This window comes from Narcine bancroftii, chromosome 4, assembly GCF_036971445.1.
Source record: "Narcine bancroftii isolate sNarBan1 chromosome 4, sNarBan1.hap1, whole genome shotgun sequence".
In the NCBI taxonomy this organism is placed as follows: Eukaryota; Metazoa; Chordata; class Chondrichthyes; order Torpediniformes; family Narcinidae; genus Narcine; species Narcine bancroftii.
In genome coordinates this window covers 100,016,024-100,035,057 of record NC_091472.1, presented here as the reverse complement: position 1 = coordinate 100,035,057, position 19,034 = coordinate 100,016,024, and the positions used below count along the sequence as shown (strand labels likewise).

General features: G+C 36.4%; 1 protein-coding gene across 3 annotated transcripts in view; it reads left to right on the top strand.

Annotated features, from left to right (window-relative positions):
* The window catches only part of serac1 (serine active site containing 1), a 180,249-nt gene that overhangs the window by 17,070 nt on the left and 144,145 nt on the right, over nucleotides 1-19,034 (top strand). For all 3 annotated transcript variants that reach the window (XM_069932195.1, XM_069932194.1, XM_069932193.1), the window contains exon 2: nucleotides 279-315. In XM_069932195.1, the coding sequence (XP_069788296.1) occupies nucleotides 279-315 (37 nt within the window). The remainder of the gene's footprint in view (nucleotides 1-278; nucleotides 316-19,034) is intronic.

The following is a 19,034-nucleotide window of genomic DNA, read 5'->3' as shown; positions in this document are numbered from 1 at the left end:
GAATATGGGTAGATGTTTCTCCATATATTCATTAAATCCATATCTTTTATACTAGACCTGTTTGATTCCAGTGTTTCATTACTTAATTATGCTTGGATAATTTAAACTGGTAAAACTATTAGTAATTCATTTTCAAGACAAAAAAATATTAGTTTAGATTTGGAAAACTTTTTTTTCAAACAAATTGGCTATCTTGGGCATCTCTCTTTAATTAATTGCTTGAAACTACTTAATATGTTTAATAATTTTTCAATTACATTATCTTTCTATTTTGACAGAAAGAATTGGAAGGTATGCTGTGCCTCTTGTTTTGGGGTAAGTATATTGCTTTTGTTTGAATGAGCATTGAGCTATATTTTTGAAGTTATCTTGCTCCATGTCATTACTCAGTCTAGGAAAGTGTAATGTAATACATCAATTCAGAAAAATGAAGTAATAAACTTTGGAAGATCAAACCCAAAGGTAGAGTATAAGATGAATAGAAGAATTCTCAGTAGCATGTAGGAACAAAGGGACCTCAGGTCCAGATCCACAAATCCTTCATTGTTGATACACAGAGGAGTCACATGATAGAGTAGTGGCCGGTTGGGAAAACCAGCCCTCTCCAGGAAAATAGGAAAAAAGTTAGGAAAAAGCAAAGCATAACAAAAATAAAATATAAGATAAAGATACAGAGAAGAGAAAGAAGATGGCTTCCAAGAAGGAGAAATTAAAAACAATTGGAAAAAAAGTAGAAAAGTTGCCGGAGAAGAAAGAAGGCCTTACCTGCAAGAAGGAACAGGGGGCTGTGGTGGCGAGGAGCGCCCGACCGTTGAGGTTAGTGCCTGCCCTGCGGAGTCGCTACTCACCAGCCAGTGGACTACAAAAATGGCTCTCGGAGCCAAACAAAAATGCGCAGTGCGCAATCAAAGGAAAAAGAGGACACCGGTGGGAGGGGGGCTCAGCAGAGGAGCGGTCTGCCACAGAGCGAACAGCTGAAGGACGCCCGACACCAGGGTGCTCAGGTGGAGGATGAAGTAGGCAGCAGAAGAGGGAGCGATGAAACAGATGTGAGAGATAGATGGAAAGATGACTGACAAGAAGATCAACGTCAGGAAGCACAACAGACAAGCAGCCCAGGAGGGGAGGACCAGCAACAAGAGGCCCAGCAAGGAGAGGCCCGAAAAACAAAAGAGACACAGACACAAAGAAGAGAAGAAGACATAAACACAGGTACAGACACAGAAGAAGAGGAAGAAGACCAAGATCTTCACAGAGAAATAGAAGGTAAAACTGATTGTCAAAGAGAAACAGAAGGTAAAACTGATTGTCAAAGAGAAACAGAAGGTAAAACTGACGGACAAAAAGAAATAGAAGGTAAAAACTGACGGACAAAGAGAAATAGAAGTGAAAACTGATGGACAAAGAGAAATAGAAGTGAAAACTGATGGACAAAGAGAAATAGAAGGTAAAACTGATGAACAGAATATAGATAAAGTATTTTTTGAAGAACAAATGAGGTCACTAAAAGAATGGTTGTCATTAGAGTTTAATGCAATTAAAAGGAAAATGAAAAGAACAGAAGATAAAATGCAAAGGTTAGAACTGGTAATGACAGAAATAGGGAAAAGAGTAGAGAGTGTGGAAGAGTGGGGAAACGGCTGTAGAAATGGAAGTAAATGACAAGAGAAAAATTGGAAGAAAGTGGCAAAAAAATTAAAGAGACACAAGAGTTGTTATCTCAGAAAATTGATATTTTGGAAAATTATAGTAGGCAAAACAACATAAAAATAGTGGGTCTAAAGGAGGGTGAAGAAAGCACAGACATGAAGGAATTTATAAAAGGATGGATCCCGAAGTTCCTGGTAACGACAGAAATGGGAATAGAAGGGGCACACAGAGCATTAGCTCCGAAACCACAGACACATCAAAAACCAAGATCCATCTTGGTTTTTGAGATACACGACAAGAGAAAACATACTGGAATGGGCAAGGAATAAAATTAGAGAAGATAATAAACCGTTGGAATACAAGGGTCAAAAAATATTTTTTTATCCAGACATAAGTTTTGAACTCTTAAAGAGGAGGAAGGAGTTTAATACAGCAAAATCGATCCTATGGAAAAAAGGTTACAAATTCATATTAAGACATCCAGCTGTGTTTAAAATATTTATACCTGGCATGTAAAACAGACTGTTCTCGGATCCAGAGAAAGCGCAAGAATTCGCAGAATGTTTGCAGGACAAGAGAAGTGATGTAATAAGAATGAAGAACGGCGATTAAAATATATATAAAGATGTAAAAACAATGTATATGTAAAGAACTAAAGAGGGAAAAGAGACGGGAAGGAAGGGAGTAAGGGGGGGAAAAAAGAAGAGAGAGCTTTGTTATATGTGTTTTTTTTTTAAAGTGTTTTCTGGAGAGGGCTGGGTAGAGGGGGAATAACCGTCACTGCAAAATCAGTTGACGCTGCGAACAAGATCGCAATCCAAATGAAAAGGGGAATTGTGGTTGCCCGGCAAGGGATATGGGGCAACTCAGAGAGAGGGGGAACTTTTAGGGTTAAGGTATTAATGGATGTGGGAATTGCGGGGGTACTTTATGTCTTAAATGCGTTGTCATACATTAAGTGTAATAAGAGAAAACTAAGAGATGAAAATTGGGATGGGGGTGGCGAAGAGGTGTATGCCTGTGTAGGCATGGCCATAAGATGGCCATGTTGAACTATATGACTATAAACATTAATGGAATAAAATTAAAAAGAAGAGGATACTAAATTTATTAATGAAGGAAAAAATAGATACTGCATTTGTGCAGGAAACGCATCTAACTGAAGCAGAACATAACAAACTAAAGAGAGATTGGGTAGGACATGTAATGGCAGCATCCTATCATTCAAAAGCTAGAGGTGTCACCATACTAGTTAACAAAAATGTGCCAATCAAAATAGAGGAGGAAATAATAGATCCAGCAGGGTGGTATGCAATGATAAAGTGTCAGATATACTCAGAATTTTGGAATTTGCTCAATATATAATCGCCTAACGAGGCGGATCAAAAGTTTATGCAGGATATTTTTTTGAAGATTGCAGACACACAAGGAAAAATATTGATAGAAGGGGATTTTAACCTTAATTTGGACCCAATGTTGGATAAAACTGGACAAAAGACTAGTAAAAAGAATAAAGTGGCCAAATTTATGGTTAAATCAATGCAGGAAATGAAACATATGGATATATGGAGGAAGCAACACCCAAGAGAGAAGGAATTTTCATATTTTTCGAGTAGGCACAAAACTTACTCAAGGATTGATATGTTTTTGTTGTCAGCCCATATACAAGGGAGAGTCAGGAAAACTGTGTATAAAGCTAGACTACTATCAGATCATTCACCCCTATTATTAGCAATGGAACTGGAAGACATCTCACCAAGAACATATCGATGGAGATTAAACTCCATGCTACTAAAAAGACAGGAATTTAGGGAGTTTATTGAATGCCAAATTAAAACCTATTTTGAAATTAACACAGGATCAGTGAAAGACACATTTATAGTACGGGACGCAATGAAAGTCTGCATTAGAGGGCAGGTAATAAGTTATGTGACTAAGATGAAAAAGGATTACAATCAGGAAATAGAGGAGTTGGAAAGGGAGATAGTAAGTTCAGAAAAGGAATTAGTTAAAAGGGATGATATAACAAAAAGGAGAGAATTGGTGGACAAAAAAATTTAACATGAAACATTACAAACATACAAGGTGGAGAAGAACATAATGAAAACAAAGCAAAAGTATTACGAACTGGGAGAAAAAACACATAAAATATTAGCCTGGCAACTTAAAACAGAACAAGCTAAAAGAACGATACTGGCATCAAGGAAAAAGGACAAACAAATTACATATAATCCAACAGAGATTAATGAAAAGTTTAAGGAATTTTATGAACAATTGTATCAAACTGAGAACCAGGGGAAAGATGATAAAATAGAGGAATTTTTAGCTAAAATTGAACTGCCGAATTTGCTAGAAGAGGAACAAAACAAACTGATAAAACCATTTGAAATAGAAGTACAGGATATATTAAAAAATCTGCCAAGCAATAAAACACCAGGAGAGGATGGATTTCCAATAGAATTTTATAAAACATTTAAAGAGTTATTAATTCCTCCTCTCCTGGAAGTAATGAACCAGATAGAAGAAACACAAAACTTGCCAGATTCATGTAAGACAGCAATAATTACAGTAATACCAAAGACTGGGAAGGATCCATTAACACCAGCATCATAAAGACCAATATCTCTATTTAACTCAGACTATAAGATAATAGCGAAATTATTAGCAAACAGATTGGCCAATTGTGTATATACAATATTAAAACAAGATCAAACTGGATTTATTAAGAAAGGAGGAACAGCAGACAATGTTTGCAAACGTATAAATCTAATCCACGCAGTTCAAGGAAATAAGAAACCAACAGTGGCTTTTGCTCTAGACGCAGAAAAAGCTTTGACAGAGTAGAATGGAATTACATATTTAAAGTATTACAGAAGTTCAATCTACCAGAAAAATATTTAAATTGGATTAAAGCATTGTATAATGGACCGTTGGCGAAGATATCAGTAAATGGATATGTATCGAGTCACTTTAAATTAAGTAGGTCAACTAGACAGGGATGTCCACTATCCGCCTCATTGTTTGCCTTAGCAATAGAACCTTTGGCAGAACTGATAAGAATAGAAAATAAAATAAAAGGGATAAAAATAAAGGAGAAGGAGTATAAAATCATCTTATTTTCAGATGACATCATAATATACCTAACAGAACCAGAGGTATCAGTAAAAGAATTACATAAGAAATTGAAGGAATATGGAGAAATATCGGGGTACAAGATCAACGCAAATAAAAGTGAAGTGATGCCAATGAGTTACGCAGACTATACAGAATTTAAAAAGAATCACCATTTAAATAGCAAACACAAGCAATCCGATACTTAGGGATCAGGTTAGATAACAACTAAATTGTACTAAATTATCAGCCACTAATAAAGAAATTGCAGGAAGACTTAGAACATTGGAAAGAATTACTAACATTGATAAGGAGGGTAAACTCCATTAAAATGAATGTGTTCCCAACGATACAATTCTTGTTTCAAGTGTTACCAATTCCTTTAACAGAAAAATTCTTTAAGGAACTAAAGAGAATAATAAGGAAAGGGAGGAATCCAAGGGTAGTGTTAGATAAATTAGCAGAGAGGTATAATCAAGGTGGTTTGCAGTTACCAAATTTTAGAAATTATTATAGAGCCGCACAATTAAGGTATTTATCAGATTTTTACCAGACAAGGGAAAAACCAGACTGGACTAAGATAGAACTAGATAAAATAGGGAAGAAGGTACTGGAACATAGACTTTTTAAGTGGGATGAAAAGCTGGTGCAATATAAAAACTCACCAGTACTGCATCATTTACTTAATACATGGAAGAAGATCCACTTAGAAAGGAAAAAAACAAATGATCAAATACCAAAATTACTATTGATGCAAAATACGCTAATCCCTTCTACAACAGACAACCTTTCCTTTAGAGAATAGGAGAGAAAAGGTATCAAAAGAATAGAAATTTTTTTGGGGGGATATAATTTATTCACATTTGAACAGTTGAAGTACAAATATGGAATAACTCATGGTACAATGTCTGCATATCATCAATTGAAAGCTTATTTAAAGGATAAATTGGGAAACAGCTTGAGATTACCTGAAGGAAGCAAATTTGAATACATGATTACAGACACAATGATAATTAAAAGATTTATAACCAACATGTACATTAAGCTGCAAGATAAGGAAAATGAAATAAAAACTCCAACCATAAGCAGAAGTGAGAAAAGGATCTAAACATAAAGATAAAAATGAAAATGGGAAGAGTTACGTTCTGGAACTATGAAGAATACAATAAACACAAAGTTATGCATATAATTGGTTACACAGGGTATATATTACTCCTCAAAAATTTAAAAAATGGTATTTAACATTATCGGATAGGTGTTTTCGGTGTAAAAAGGAAATGGGAACAACATTACATGGAACTTGGGCATGTACAAAAGTAAATACGTTTTGGGAAAAATTACATCGGATACTAAATAAAATTACAAAAAATAACATGCCAAAAAACCAGAGATGTTTCTTTTAAGTAATGTAAGAAGTAGAAAATTAGGCCTCAAATTGGATAAAGTGCAAAAAAATTCATTATGATAGCCTTAGCGATAGCAAAAAAATGTATAATGTCAACTTGGAAAATGGAAGAGAGCATGAGTATACAGCAATGATACATAGAAATGAATAAATGTATTCCATTGGAAAAAAATAACATATAATTTAAAAAATAAAGTCACAATGTTTGAACAAATTTGGGAACCATACATGGAACATATCAGAGAGAGCTTGCCTACGACCTCCATCCCCTAAAATAAGAATGAAAAAATAAGAAGACAAAATTACTAGATTCAGTGTGTAATAAATAAATGATGCATTTTTCTTGTTTATTTTCCTTTGTGTGAAGATATTGTTTTATGGTTTTATTGTATTGTATATGTTGAATATTTATGGGTTTTGGAGGGGGGTGGGTAGAGGCGAGGGAGGGAAAGGTGGGGGGGAAAGGGGTGAAAAGACCACTGTGTAAATTTAATGAGAAATGTTTGTACATATTTTGGTTGACATGGTTCATAGTGCGAAAAATAAAAAAATATTAAAAAAAAATGTTGATATACAAGTTGATAGAGTGCTTAAAAAGGTGTATCGTATATTGGACTTCATTAGTCTGGGATTGAGTTCAAGAGTTGTGAGGTAATGTCGCAGTTCCATAGAACTCTGGTGAGACCACACAGAGTAATGTGTTCAGTTCTGGATGCTTTATCAAAAGAAGAATGTGGAAGCTTAAGAAAAGGTGCAGAGGAGATTTACCTCCACGAAGAAGGTCTGAAAGCACTTCGCTTCTTCCTGGACCAAAGACTCGACTAGTCACCCTCTATGACTACCCTCCTCCACCTGGCAGAGCTTGTCCTCTAACTTTTCCTTTAACTTGTTTCACTTCCTCCAAATTAAAGGAGTAGCCGTATGTTCCTGCATAGGTCCCAGCTACACCTACCTGTTTGTATGCTTTATGAAATAATCCATGCTACAACCCTACACAGGCAAGACCCCCCCCCCCCAACTCTTCCTCCGTATCAACGATTACAATGGGACTGTCTCATGCACCTGCGATGAGCTTGTCAACTTCAACTGCTTTGCGGCCAAAATCCACACTGATTTCAAATTCATCTTGTCCATCTCCAACAACACTCTCTTGGATTTCTTTGTCTCCTTCTCAGAGACAAGCTTTCCACCGACATATATTACCAACTCTCTAACTCCCACAACTACCTTGACTACACATCCTCACACCCTCTTCCCTGCAGCGATTCCATACCTTTCTCTCAATTTCTGTGTCTCCGCTGCATTTGTTCCCAAGATGAATTCTTCCAATCCAGATCTTCCAAAATGTCTGCCCTCCATAAACATGCCTTCCCCTCCACCACTATCAACTCAGTACTCGCCCTCATTTCCTCCATTTCTCACTCATCTGCCCTGGCCCCTTCTGCCCCCAGATGCAACAAACATAGAATCTCCTTCATCCTCACCTTCCACTGCACCAACCCCCACATCCATCACATTATCTGCCAGAATTTCCGATACTTACTTCAGGATCCCACCACCAGACACATTTTTCCTTTTCCTCCCCTCTCTGGCTTCCTTTGGGCCTGCACTCTCCATGATTCCCTTGTGCACTCAACACTTCACTTGTATATCCACAGGACTGATTTACTGCATCCGGTGCTCCCTTTGTGCCCTTCTCTACATCGGAGAAACAGGTCGCAGATAGGCAGATTGCTTCGCTGGGCACCTCTGCTCTCTCTGCTACAATAAAGACTTCCCAGTAGCCAACCATTTCAATTCTGAGTCACACTCCAGTGCTCACATGTCTGTCCATAGTCTTGTGTGCTGTCCCACCCTGACCACCCACAGATTGGAGAACAACACCTAATTTTCTGTCTGGGCACTCTCCAGCTAGATGGCATTAATATCGACTTCCCTGCTTTCTGCTAACTCACTCACCTTTCCTTTCCCTTCCACCTTTTTTTAGTTTTCCACTCCCTTCCCCCTTCACCCACCTAACCATCCCTTCTCCACCTTAATGCTACTGTCCCCTCACTCACTTCTCCACCTCTCATCTTCTGCCTTTATGTCTGCCCTCCCCCACCATCCTTTTGTTTGGACTCCTGCTGACACTCTTCCATACCTCAATGAAGGGCTCAAGCACGAAATGTTGGTTATTTACCTTTGCTACATAAAGAACACTTTGACCAATTGAGTTTCTCCACCATTTTGTGTTCTTTACTTCAATCATGGTGTCTACAGATTTTCTTTTTTTTTAATATTTAAAAATTTCATGTAATTATACATTGTACAGTCAATTCTTAGTTAAATTTAAAATTGCAATGATTGCATGATATTAAACTTCCCTTACTTTCCCTCCCCTCCCTCTGACCCCCCTCTCACTCTAAAATTTTTAATCATAAAAATAGATAGAATATCTAGTAATACCAAGGCTTATATAAAGAAAAAAGTATAAAGAGAAGATAATATTGGTCTGGACTGCACAAAGGATTCTGGGATCAGTATTTATATAAAACAACTTTAGGGAAGAAGATTAATATAGTTCTTAAGAGTACATTTTTACTATTTCTCTCTAAACTTTGCATATACGAGCTCCAAATTTGTACAAAAGTTGAGTATTTATTTCTCAAATTATATGTAATTTTCTCCAAAGGGATACAACTTTGAATTTCCATACCTAAATGTTCATCTGATTTCCAAATCTTTGCAAAAGCTATTTTGATAAATTTTGCTTAAGATAAAATAATAGTTTCATTTCGGGTCTTGTTCCTTCTATATTCCCCAACAAAAATAAATCTGGATTTTGTGGAAAAATAATACCAACAATCTGTTCTAAAAGCTTCCTAAATCCATCCAAATTTTAACTTTAGAACATGACCAAGTAGAATGCAAAAAAGTTCCTATTTCTTCACCACATCTAAAACATTTATCTGATAAATCCAATTTCATTTTGTGCAGTTTTTGCAGTGTTAAATGTAATTGATGTAAATAATTCTATTGAACTAAACTGTATCTAACATTTACAATATTTGTCATACAATCTTGCCAGAGTTCTGTCCATCTTTTCTCATCAATTGTAAAATATTTAAATCAACCTCCCATTTCTGTCTAGATTTATGAATTCCTTTTTCAATAGTGCCTGCTTGTAGTAAAAGATACATTGCAGAAATAAATTTCTTAGTATCACCTCTCCTGATAAGAACCTCCAGTCAGTACAACATTGTTGAACCTAAAGAGCAAGGAGGGTGAAAAAAGCAAATCTGAAGGCTTTATATCTTAATGCAAGAAGCATTCGGAACAAGGTAGATGAATTAGCTGTGGAAATTGAGATAAACAAATATGATTTGATTGGGATTACAGAAACATGGCTGCAGGGTGGGCAAGCCTGGGAACTTAACATCCCGGGGTATACAATATTTAGGAGGGATCGGCAAGAAAGAAAAGGGGGTGGGGTAGTATTGATGGTGAGAGAAGGGACCGACACGATTGACAGAAAGGATATCAACTCGGAAGATGCGGAATCTATATGGGTAGAACTGAGGAATAGCAAGGGGTGGAAAACGTTAGTGGGGGTGGTATATAGGCCTCCAAATAGTAGTGTAGAGGTGAGGGAAGGCATTAAAAGAGAAATTAGAAAAAAGTGCAATAAGGGAACAGCTGTCATCATGGGAGACTTTAATTTGCATATAGATTGGACTAGCCAAATTAGTAAAAATACTGAGGAGGAGGAATTCGTTGAATGTTTACGGGATGTTTATCTAGACCAATATGTCGAGGAACCAACTCGGGAGCAGGCCATTTTAGATTGGGTATTATGCAATGATAAGGGGCTAATCAACAATCTTGTTGTACGAGGCTCTTTGGGTAGGAGCGATCACAATATGATCGAATTCTCCCTCGACATGGAGAGTGATGAAATTAAAACCGTGACTAAGGTCCTGAATTTAAATAAAGGGAATTATGATGGTATGAGACGGGAGTTGAGTAAGATTGATTGGGTGGTGTTTATGGGGGAGTTGACTGTGGATAGACAATGGAAAGCATTCACAGATCTAATGGAGAAATTGCAAAAATCGTTTATACTGGTTTGGCTTAAAAATAAACCAAAAAAAGGTGACTCAACCGTGGATAACAAGGGAAATTAGAGACAGCATTAGGTCCAAAGAGAGAGCATATCAATTGGCCAAAAAAAGTACCACAACCGAAGACTGGGAGCAGTTCAAGATGCACCAAAGGAGGACAAAGGGATTAATCAAGAGAGCAAAAATAAATTACGAAAGTAAGCTTGCGGCAAATATAAAAACCGACTGCAAAAGCTTTTATAAATATGTCAAGAGGAAAAGATTGGTGAAATCCAGAGTAGGTCCTTTGCAGTCGGAATCAGGGGAATATATAATGGGGAATAAGGAAATGGCAGACCAATTAAATTCTTACTTTAGTTCTGTTTTTACAAGAGAGGATACAAATAACCTCCCAAGGATGTTGGGAAACATAGAGACTAATGCAAGGGAGGAACTGAAAGAAATCAGTATCTCTAAGGACATGGTCTTGGGGAAATTGATGGGATTGAAGGCAGATAAATCCCAAGAGCCTGATAATCTACATCCTAGGGTACTTAAGGAAGTGGCCATTCAGATAGCAGATGCTTTAAGAATTATTTTCCAGAACTCGATAGACTCAGGATCAGTACCCATGGATTGGAGGGTAGCTAATGTTACCCCACTATTTAAAAAGGGGGGTAGAGTAAAAGCGGGGAATTATAGGCCGGTGAGCCTTACATCAGTAGTGGACAAAATGATGGAATCCATTATTAAGGATGTAATAGCGGAGCATATGACTAGCAGAGAAGGGATCGAATGGAGTCAACATGGATTTACAAAAGGTAAATCATGCTTGACAAATCTATTGGAATTCTTTGAGATGGTGACAGGTAAAATAGATGGGGGAGAGCCAGTGGATGTGGTGTACCTGGACTTCCAAAAGGCCTTCGATAAGGTCCTGCATAAACGACTGGCTTCCAAAATCAAGGCTCATGGGATTGGGGGCAAAGTATTGATGTGGATTGAGAACTGGCTGGCAGGTAGAAGACAGAGAGTTGGGATAAATGGCTCATTTTCTGAGTGGCAGGCGGTGACCAGAGGGGTGCCACAGGGATCTGTACTGGGACCCCAGCTGTTCACAATTTACATTAATGATCTGGATGAGGGGATTGGATGTAATATCTCCAAATTTGCAGATGACACTAAGCTAGGAGGGGTTGTGTGCACGGAAGAGAGGGTCAGGAAGCTCCAGTGTGATTTGGATACATTGAGTGACTGGGCAGATACATGGCAAATGCACTACAATGTGGATAAATGTGAGGTTATCCACTTTGGTAATACAAACCGGAGGGCAGATTACTATTTTGAATGGCAATAGATTAAGAGATGGGGAAGTGCAGAGAGACCTAGGGGTACTTGTACACCAGTCTCTGAAGGCGAGCATGCAGGTACATTAGGCAATTAAAAAGGCAAATGGTATGTTGGCCTTCATATCAAGAGGGTTTGAGTATAGGAACAAGGATACCTTACTGCAGCTGTACAGGGCCTTGGTGAGACCACACCTGGAGTATTGTGTGCAGTTTTGGTCACCTTATCTAAGGAAGGATGTTCTTGCAATGGAGGGAGTGCAGAGGCGATTCACCAGGCTGATACCTGGAATGGCAGGAATGACTTATGAGGAAAGATTGCGCAAATTGGGATTGTACTCCCTGGAGATTAGAAGATTGAGAGGGGATCTCATAGAGACATATAAAATTCTGGCAGGATTGGACAGAATGGATGCAGATGGGATGTTTCCAATGATGGGAAAATCCAGAACCGGGGCCATGGTTTGAGGATAATAGGCAAACCATTTAGGACCGAGATGAGGAGGAATTTCTTTACCCAGAGGGTGGTGAATCTGTGGAATTCATTGCCACAGAGGGCAGTAGATGCAGGTTCATTAAATGTATTTAAGAGGGAATTAGATCTATTTCTTCAGTATAAGGGTATTAAAGGTTACGGAGAGAAGGCGGGGACAGGGTACTGAACTTTAAGATCAGCCATGATCTCGTTGAATGGCGGAGCAGGCTCGAAGGGTCGAATGACCTACTCCTGCTCCTATCTTCTATGTTCCTCACAAATATCCTCTCAACTGAAGATAGCAAAAAAACTGTTTTTCAAGTAATTCCATATTTATTTCTTAACTGGTGAAACGACATCAATTGACCTTGTTCATAACAATCTTCTACATTTTTAATACCATTGTGAAACCAAATATTTTAAAGTTGTTTATCTTTCCTAAAAGGTATAAGGTTATTTTGAATCAAAGATGTTTTAGGTGATATACTTCCTTTTGTTCCAAATTCATTATTTAACTTGTTCCAAATGGTAATCAAATGTTTGAGCAAAGGTGCCTCCTTCACACCAGTTACTAATTTTGAATCCCATTTATAAATAAATTCCTTTGCTGATTTCTCTCCTATTTTATCCATCTTTATTTTTATCCATGTTGTTTTTCCTGATCCCTCAAATAAAGAGTAAGAAATATCAATTGAGCCACTTGATAATAATTCTTAAAGTTATGAAGTTGCAAACCTTGCAATTCCTGCCAATTCATATTTCCATGTTAATCTTTGACATTTTACCTTTCCAAAGCTAGAGGGAATATATTGTATTTCCAATAAAGGTCTAAAAGTCTATATTTCTAATAAATTAACAATCCAAGTCTTTAGACCTTTTTTCACCTTGCAAAGATGCTGTCTTACCTACTTTTTGAATATGAATTCAGTCAACAATGAGTGTATAAAACTCAGCTCTTTCATAGAGGCCAGAGTAGACTTAGCTGCCTTGGCCGTCGTTACTTTCTTTGTTGACTTGTGCATGAACGGATTCAGACAACAATTAAAATCCCCTCCAGTCAAGATCTTTCCACCCCTTGTTACCTTCAAGAATATATCCAAGTGTGTATTTGTGGCTGATGCCACAACCCATAGAATGAAGGGGGGAGGTTGTTTATGTTGTGTATTATTTAAACAACATTAAATTGGGAGAATTTGGTTTTTTTTTTCTTTTTTGAATATCATAATTGTTATAAAGCTAAATTGATTACAATTTTTCTTTCTTCTTCCTACCTGGATTGCCGAGGAGGAAGAAGACCCCTAACATGGTAGACAATGAATACTTGGATGTACAAGGAGGTGCAGGGAGAGACGTGAAGGGGAATGTTGCTGGATTTGGATTTAATTAAATATCAACAAGTAACATATTGAGCTTTCTTGCATATTGAGTTTTAATATTAATGGGCATAATGGACATGAAGAGAATATAGGCACATTTTTTAAAAATGAAAGTAGATGCAGCTTTTTTTTTTACGAGAGACTCATTTAATTGAAACAGAACATCAGAAATTAAAAAGAGACTGGTAATGTGTGTCCCAGCTTCTTCATTTAATTCAAAAACAAGGGGAGTGGCAATCCTGATAAAGAAGACTCTTCCAATCACGATACAAAGTGAAATGATTGACCCTGAAGGAAGATGTGTTTCATACATTGTCAAATCTTTTCAGAATTCTGGACTTTTTTGAATATATATGTGCTGAATGTGGATGACAACAAATTTATACAAGAAACATTTCTAAATTTGGCAGGAGCACATCAGAATATTTTAATAGCTGAAGATTTCAATTTTTGTCTAGACCCAGTTATAAGATGGATCAACTTGAACAATGGCAAGAGCAAACACAGCAAAAGCCACTTTGCCATTAATGAACGATTTGAACTTAGACATATGAGAAGAATTCACCCAAGAGACAGAGACTATTCTTTTTATTCAGACAGACACGTTCAAGGATAGATTTATTTTTAATATTGGCATATCTCCAAGGTAGAATTAATCAAGTTGACTATAAAGCAAGAATTTTATCTGATGATTCACCTTTATTAATGACACTTGTTACAAACCCAGAAGACCCCAAAACCCAGCAGCAATTGATATTCACCAAGACAAATGGTTATTTAAACAAAAGTTGCTTTTAATTATCTTTAAACATGAAAACAGAATCACACTTTAACTTATCACTATTGACAACTAACCTAACTTATCCCCCTTCTAATTTTAAGCGCACGTGTATGTAATGTGTGTGTATTCAGAAAGTTCTTTGATTCACAGTCCAATCTCACTTAATTTCTACAAGTTCACTGGTTGCAGGCAATTCTTATACTGTGCACAGAATTTAACATTTATAAAGTTCACCAGGCTTTGGTGCTTGAAAGGTAAATGGTTGCCACTCAGGAAGGTTCTTCACGATTTTCAGAGAGATTTATTGTTCGATGGACACCCCCCAACTGATTCCTTCCAACCAGTCACTTCAGTGTCTTTCTGAAGAAATTTGTCCCCTTCAGGGTTTTCCAGATGTTGACCTCTTTCTTTCGGGTCACCACAAAGTTCCTTTTTGTATCTCTTATTTCAAGTGAAACATTAGGCAGCCAGTCCTCTCCTCTTGTATGAACCACAAGGGCTTTGACCAGGCTGAAATAAACACTCACAACCCGTCTTCCAAATGGGGTTTTTCCACAAGCTTATCCTGATCCAGTCCCAGCTACTGCTGAACTGTAAAACTGCAGAACTGAATCCTCTCTCTCTCTCTGAGAAAAAAAGCCTGTTCTGCTCTCTCTGCTTGTAAAACCACATGACCCTCTTAGAACAGCAGGTTCCACTCCAGACAGCCTGTGGCTCCAGTGTGTTCTTTCATCAGTTGCTTTTTTGGTAAACAACAATCTATTAGTGAAGTTGCTTGGGCACTCTCCAAAGCTTTTGCAAAAGTTCTTGGAGCCAGCCTGTCTAGCATGAGCAGAGCTCCAGTATTTTAGTGTTTGTATGTGACCTACACTAAAAATCCTGCCCCAATTTATCTCCCAAAAACGTATATATATAATCTGTTACACACTTAAAATGTTAGCTAAAAAAGAATCAATCTATGGATGGAAATTTAACTCAATGTTCTGAAAAAGACCAGATTTTTGTGATTTTGTTAGAAGACCAATTCAAATTATTTTTGAGACTAATTCTGATTTGGTTAATGAGAAATTTATTTTATGGGGTGAGATGAATGCCTATTTAAGAGGACAAATTATATGTTATAGTTCTAAAATTAAGAAGTATTTTATGAAAGGATTGGATCATTCTTTCGAAAAAGATTTGCAAAGATGGGCCTTCGAGGAAAAATGTAGAAGACTCATAAATTAGAAACTCCCAATATATTACATGGCAAACTTAGAACAGAGAAAGCAATAAAGAGAACTAAGCAGAGATATTATGAGTTGGGTAACAAGGCTCATAAGGTCTTTGCTTGGCAGTTGAAAATAGAACAAGTTTCAAGAACAATTAATGCAATTAAATTAGAGTCAAATGTGATGACCTACAAACCTCAAGAAATTAATGAAGCTTTTAAACAATTTTATTCTCAGTTATGCAAATCAGAGTTGCAGAGAGATACCAATAAATAGATTTTTTGTCACAAATAAAGTTACTGACATTATCTTTACAAGAGCAAATTGAGCTGGGTGTCCCTTTCACCCCAGTGGAGATAAGGGAAGCACTAATCTCTTTACAAAGTAATAATTCTCCGGGAGAGGATGGTTTACTGCCTAAATTTTATAAAGAATTTAAATATTTACTGACTCCTCCTTTTATGGAAGTACTAGATCAGGTTGCTTCCGGAATATTTTTCTACTGCAATAATAATGGTAATACAAAAAAAAACCTGAGATCCTCTAAAGCCATCATCATATAGACCTATTTCATTGTTAAATGCAGATTACAAGATAATTGCAAAAATCTTAGCTAATAGATTGATGAAATGTATAACAAAGTTGATAAATATGGATCAGATAGGGTTTGTGAAAAATAGAAAATCTGGACAATGTAACTAGATTAATTTGTGTAATACATCCAGCACAAAAGAGGGGAAATACAAGTGTGGCAATGTCTTTAGATGCAGAAAAAGCATTTGATTAGAATGGGACTTTTTGTTCAAAGTGTTTGAAAGATTCTGGTTGGGACAGGTATTTGTAACCTGGGGTAAAGCTTTATGTAATAATCTTAAGGCTAAAGTAATTACAAATAGACAAGTTTCCACACCATTTCCAATCACTAGATCTAATAGGCAAGGATTTCAATTATCACCTGCTTTATTTATTTTAGCAATTGAACCTCTTCCAGAACTGATTTGGTCTGAACCTGATATTAAAGAATATAAAGTTAATCAAGAAGAATATAAAATTAATTTATTTGCTGATGACTTTTTGACTTACTTGACAGAACCAATAGATTCGCTATGTAAATTATATTTAAGATTGGAAGAATATGGGAAAGTATTGGGTTTATAAGGTACACTGTGATAAAAATGAAATTAAGCCTCTTACTATAGGGTTACCCAGTAGTAAGTTTCGACATGATACCCAATTTAAATGGCTGTCAAACAGAATAAAATATTTAGGGATATGGATAGATAATAAGTTAGTTAATGTATATAAATTGAATTACTTACTTTAAGAAAATTGTAGAAGATTTGACGAAGTGGAAGATACTGCCAATAACATTATTGGGTAGGGTTAATTCCATTAAAATTAATTTATTTCCTGGAGTACAATATTTATTTCAAATACTACCAATATTAATACCACCAAAGTTTTTTCAAGAATTAAATAAATATGAAATTTTATTTGGAAGGATAAGATGTCAAGAGTTTCTTTAGCCAAGTTGACATGGAAGTTTAAGTTATGAGGTTTACAATTACCAAATTTTAAGATCTATTATAAGGCAGCTCAATTGAGATTTTTGGACTTTTTTTGATGAGGGAAAAAAACCAGCATGGATTAAAATAGAAATTGATAAAATAGGAGAGAGGATATCGGAAGATTTTATACATAAATGGGAATCAAAATTAATATCTGAGGAGAGGGAAACACCCTTGTTGAAACATTTTGATTAATATTTAGAATAAGGTAAATGATGAAATTGGAACGAGAAGCGCTGTCCTGCCTAAAATGCCTTTGATTTAAAATTGATTTATTACATTTTCAATGGATAATCAATTTTTATGTATTTGGTCTTGGAAAGGAATTAGATCTTTCGAAGACAGTTATGACAGAAGGAATTTAATGTTGTTTGAACAATTAAAAAATAAATATGGATTACAAAATAATATACTTTTTTGTTATTATCAGTTAAGAGCTTACTTGAGAGATAAGTTGGGTCCAAAAATGTTATTACCGAAATGTGGTGATGTCGAAATGCTGATACATTGTAGCTATGTTAAGAAATTTATCTCCTCAATGTATACTTCATTACAGAAGGGGACTTCCAAAGGGATACATAGACCCAGATAGTGATGGGAGATGGCTCTAAATATTAATCTAAACAAAATTGGTCAGATCTCTGACAAAACAGTATGACAAATACTATAAATGTTAGGTATAGATTAGTTCAATATCATTTTTTACATCAATTATATTTTACACCCCAGAGTTAAATAGATTGAAATCAGACTTATCAGATCAGTGTTTTACATGTGGTCAAGAGATGGGCACTTTTTTTAATACTCTACTTGGTCCTGTCCGAAAGTGAGATTTTTTGGTTACATTTGGCAATTTCTTTAGAATGGGTTACATCAGTGGTTCTTTCCACTAACATAACATTGTCATCTAATACCACTAATCCCTATGCCATCAGTGCTCTGTGATTAGTAAGGGATTGCTTAAGGTGGTATGTCGGTGAAAAGAAGAAGCTTGATAACCACTGTTTTAATCGTGTGTAATTGACTCGTTGTGTGCACGGTTTCATAACTTCAAAGGAAATGGGCCAATGACAACTTTTCTAAAGCAAAATATGTCTCGAGCAGTGGTTCTCAGCCTTCCCTTCCCACTCACGTACCACCTTAAGCAATATCTTACTAATCACAGATGGCATAGGGATTACTTAAAGTGGTATGTGAGTGGAAAGAAAAAGGTTGAGCACCACTAAACCCAATGTTATTTTTATTAGGTAATATTGAAGACCACCTAATAAACCCACATGTGTCTTTAGAACATGAGAAGTCTGGAGCATCCTCAGGAAATCCATACAGCCGCTGGGAAAATGTACATTCCTTCCAGACAGCAGAGGATTTAAACCAGGATCTTTGGGGCTGCATTAGTGTTGTGCTAACAGCTTGGCTAACCATGCATCATTTCAGATTTCCAGCATCTGCAGTTTAGTTTTTGATTTTGATTTAGTTTTAGTGGATTTTGCTCCCAAAGAAATTATTAAAACTATCCCCAAAGAATGACTTTAGGCTGTGAACCTTGAAGAGGTTTTGCTGCACAAAAAAAATAATAGTTGCAGTTCATTTTGTCCAAGCTGACTTGAGACAACCTGGCCTTCTTTCAAATTTTGGATTGGTTATTAGAGCCAAACAAACCATATTCCATTTTTAATTTTTGCTCTCTAGCAAATAAAATAGCATGTTAAGCATTTCAAACCAAAAGCAGATGGATACTGAGATATGCAAAATTTTTTTAAAAAAGTAGAAAAATAATTAATCAGTATCAGGCATTTTTAGACATAAAGCATGGTAATCTCATTCAGTTCTGACCACCACAAGGCTGTGTTCTTGGCCCCCTGCTCTATTCACTTTTCATCCACGACTGTGTGGCTTGGTACGGCAATAACACCATCTACAAATTTGCTGACGATATTCATGGTAGTGGATTGTCTAAAGGAAGGGGATGAATCAGCATACAAGATGGAGGTTGAAAACTTGGCTGAATGGTGCACCAACAACTTTG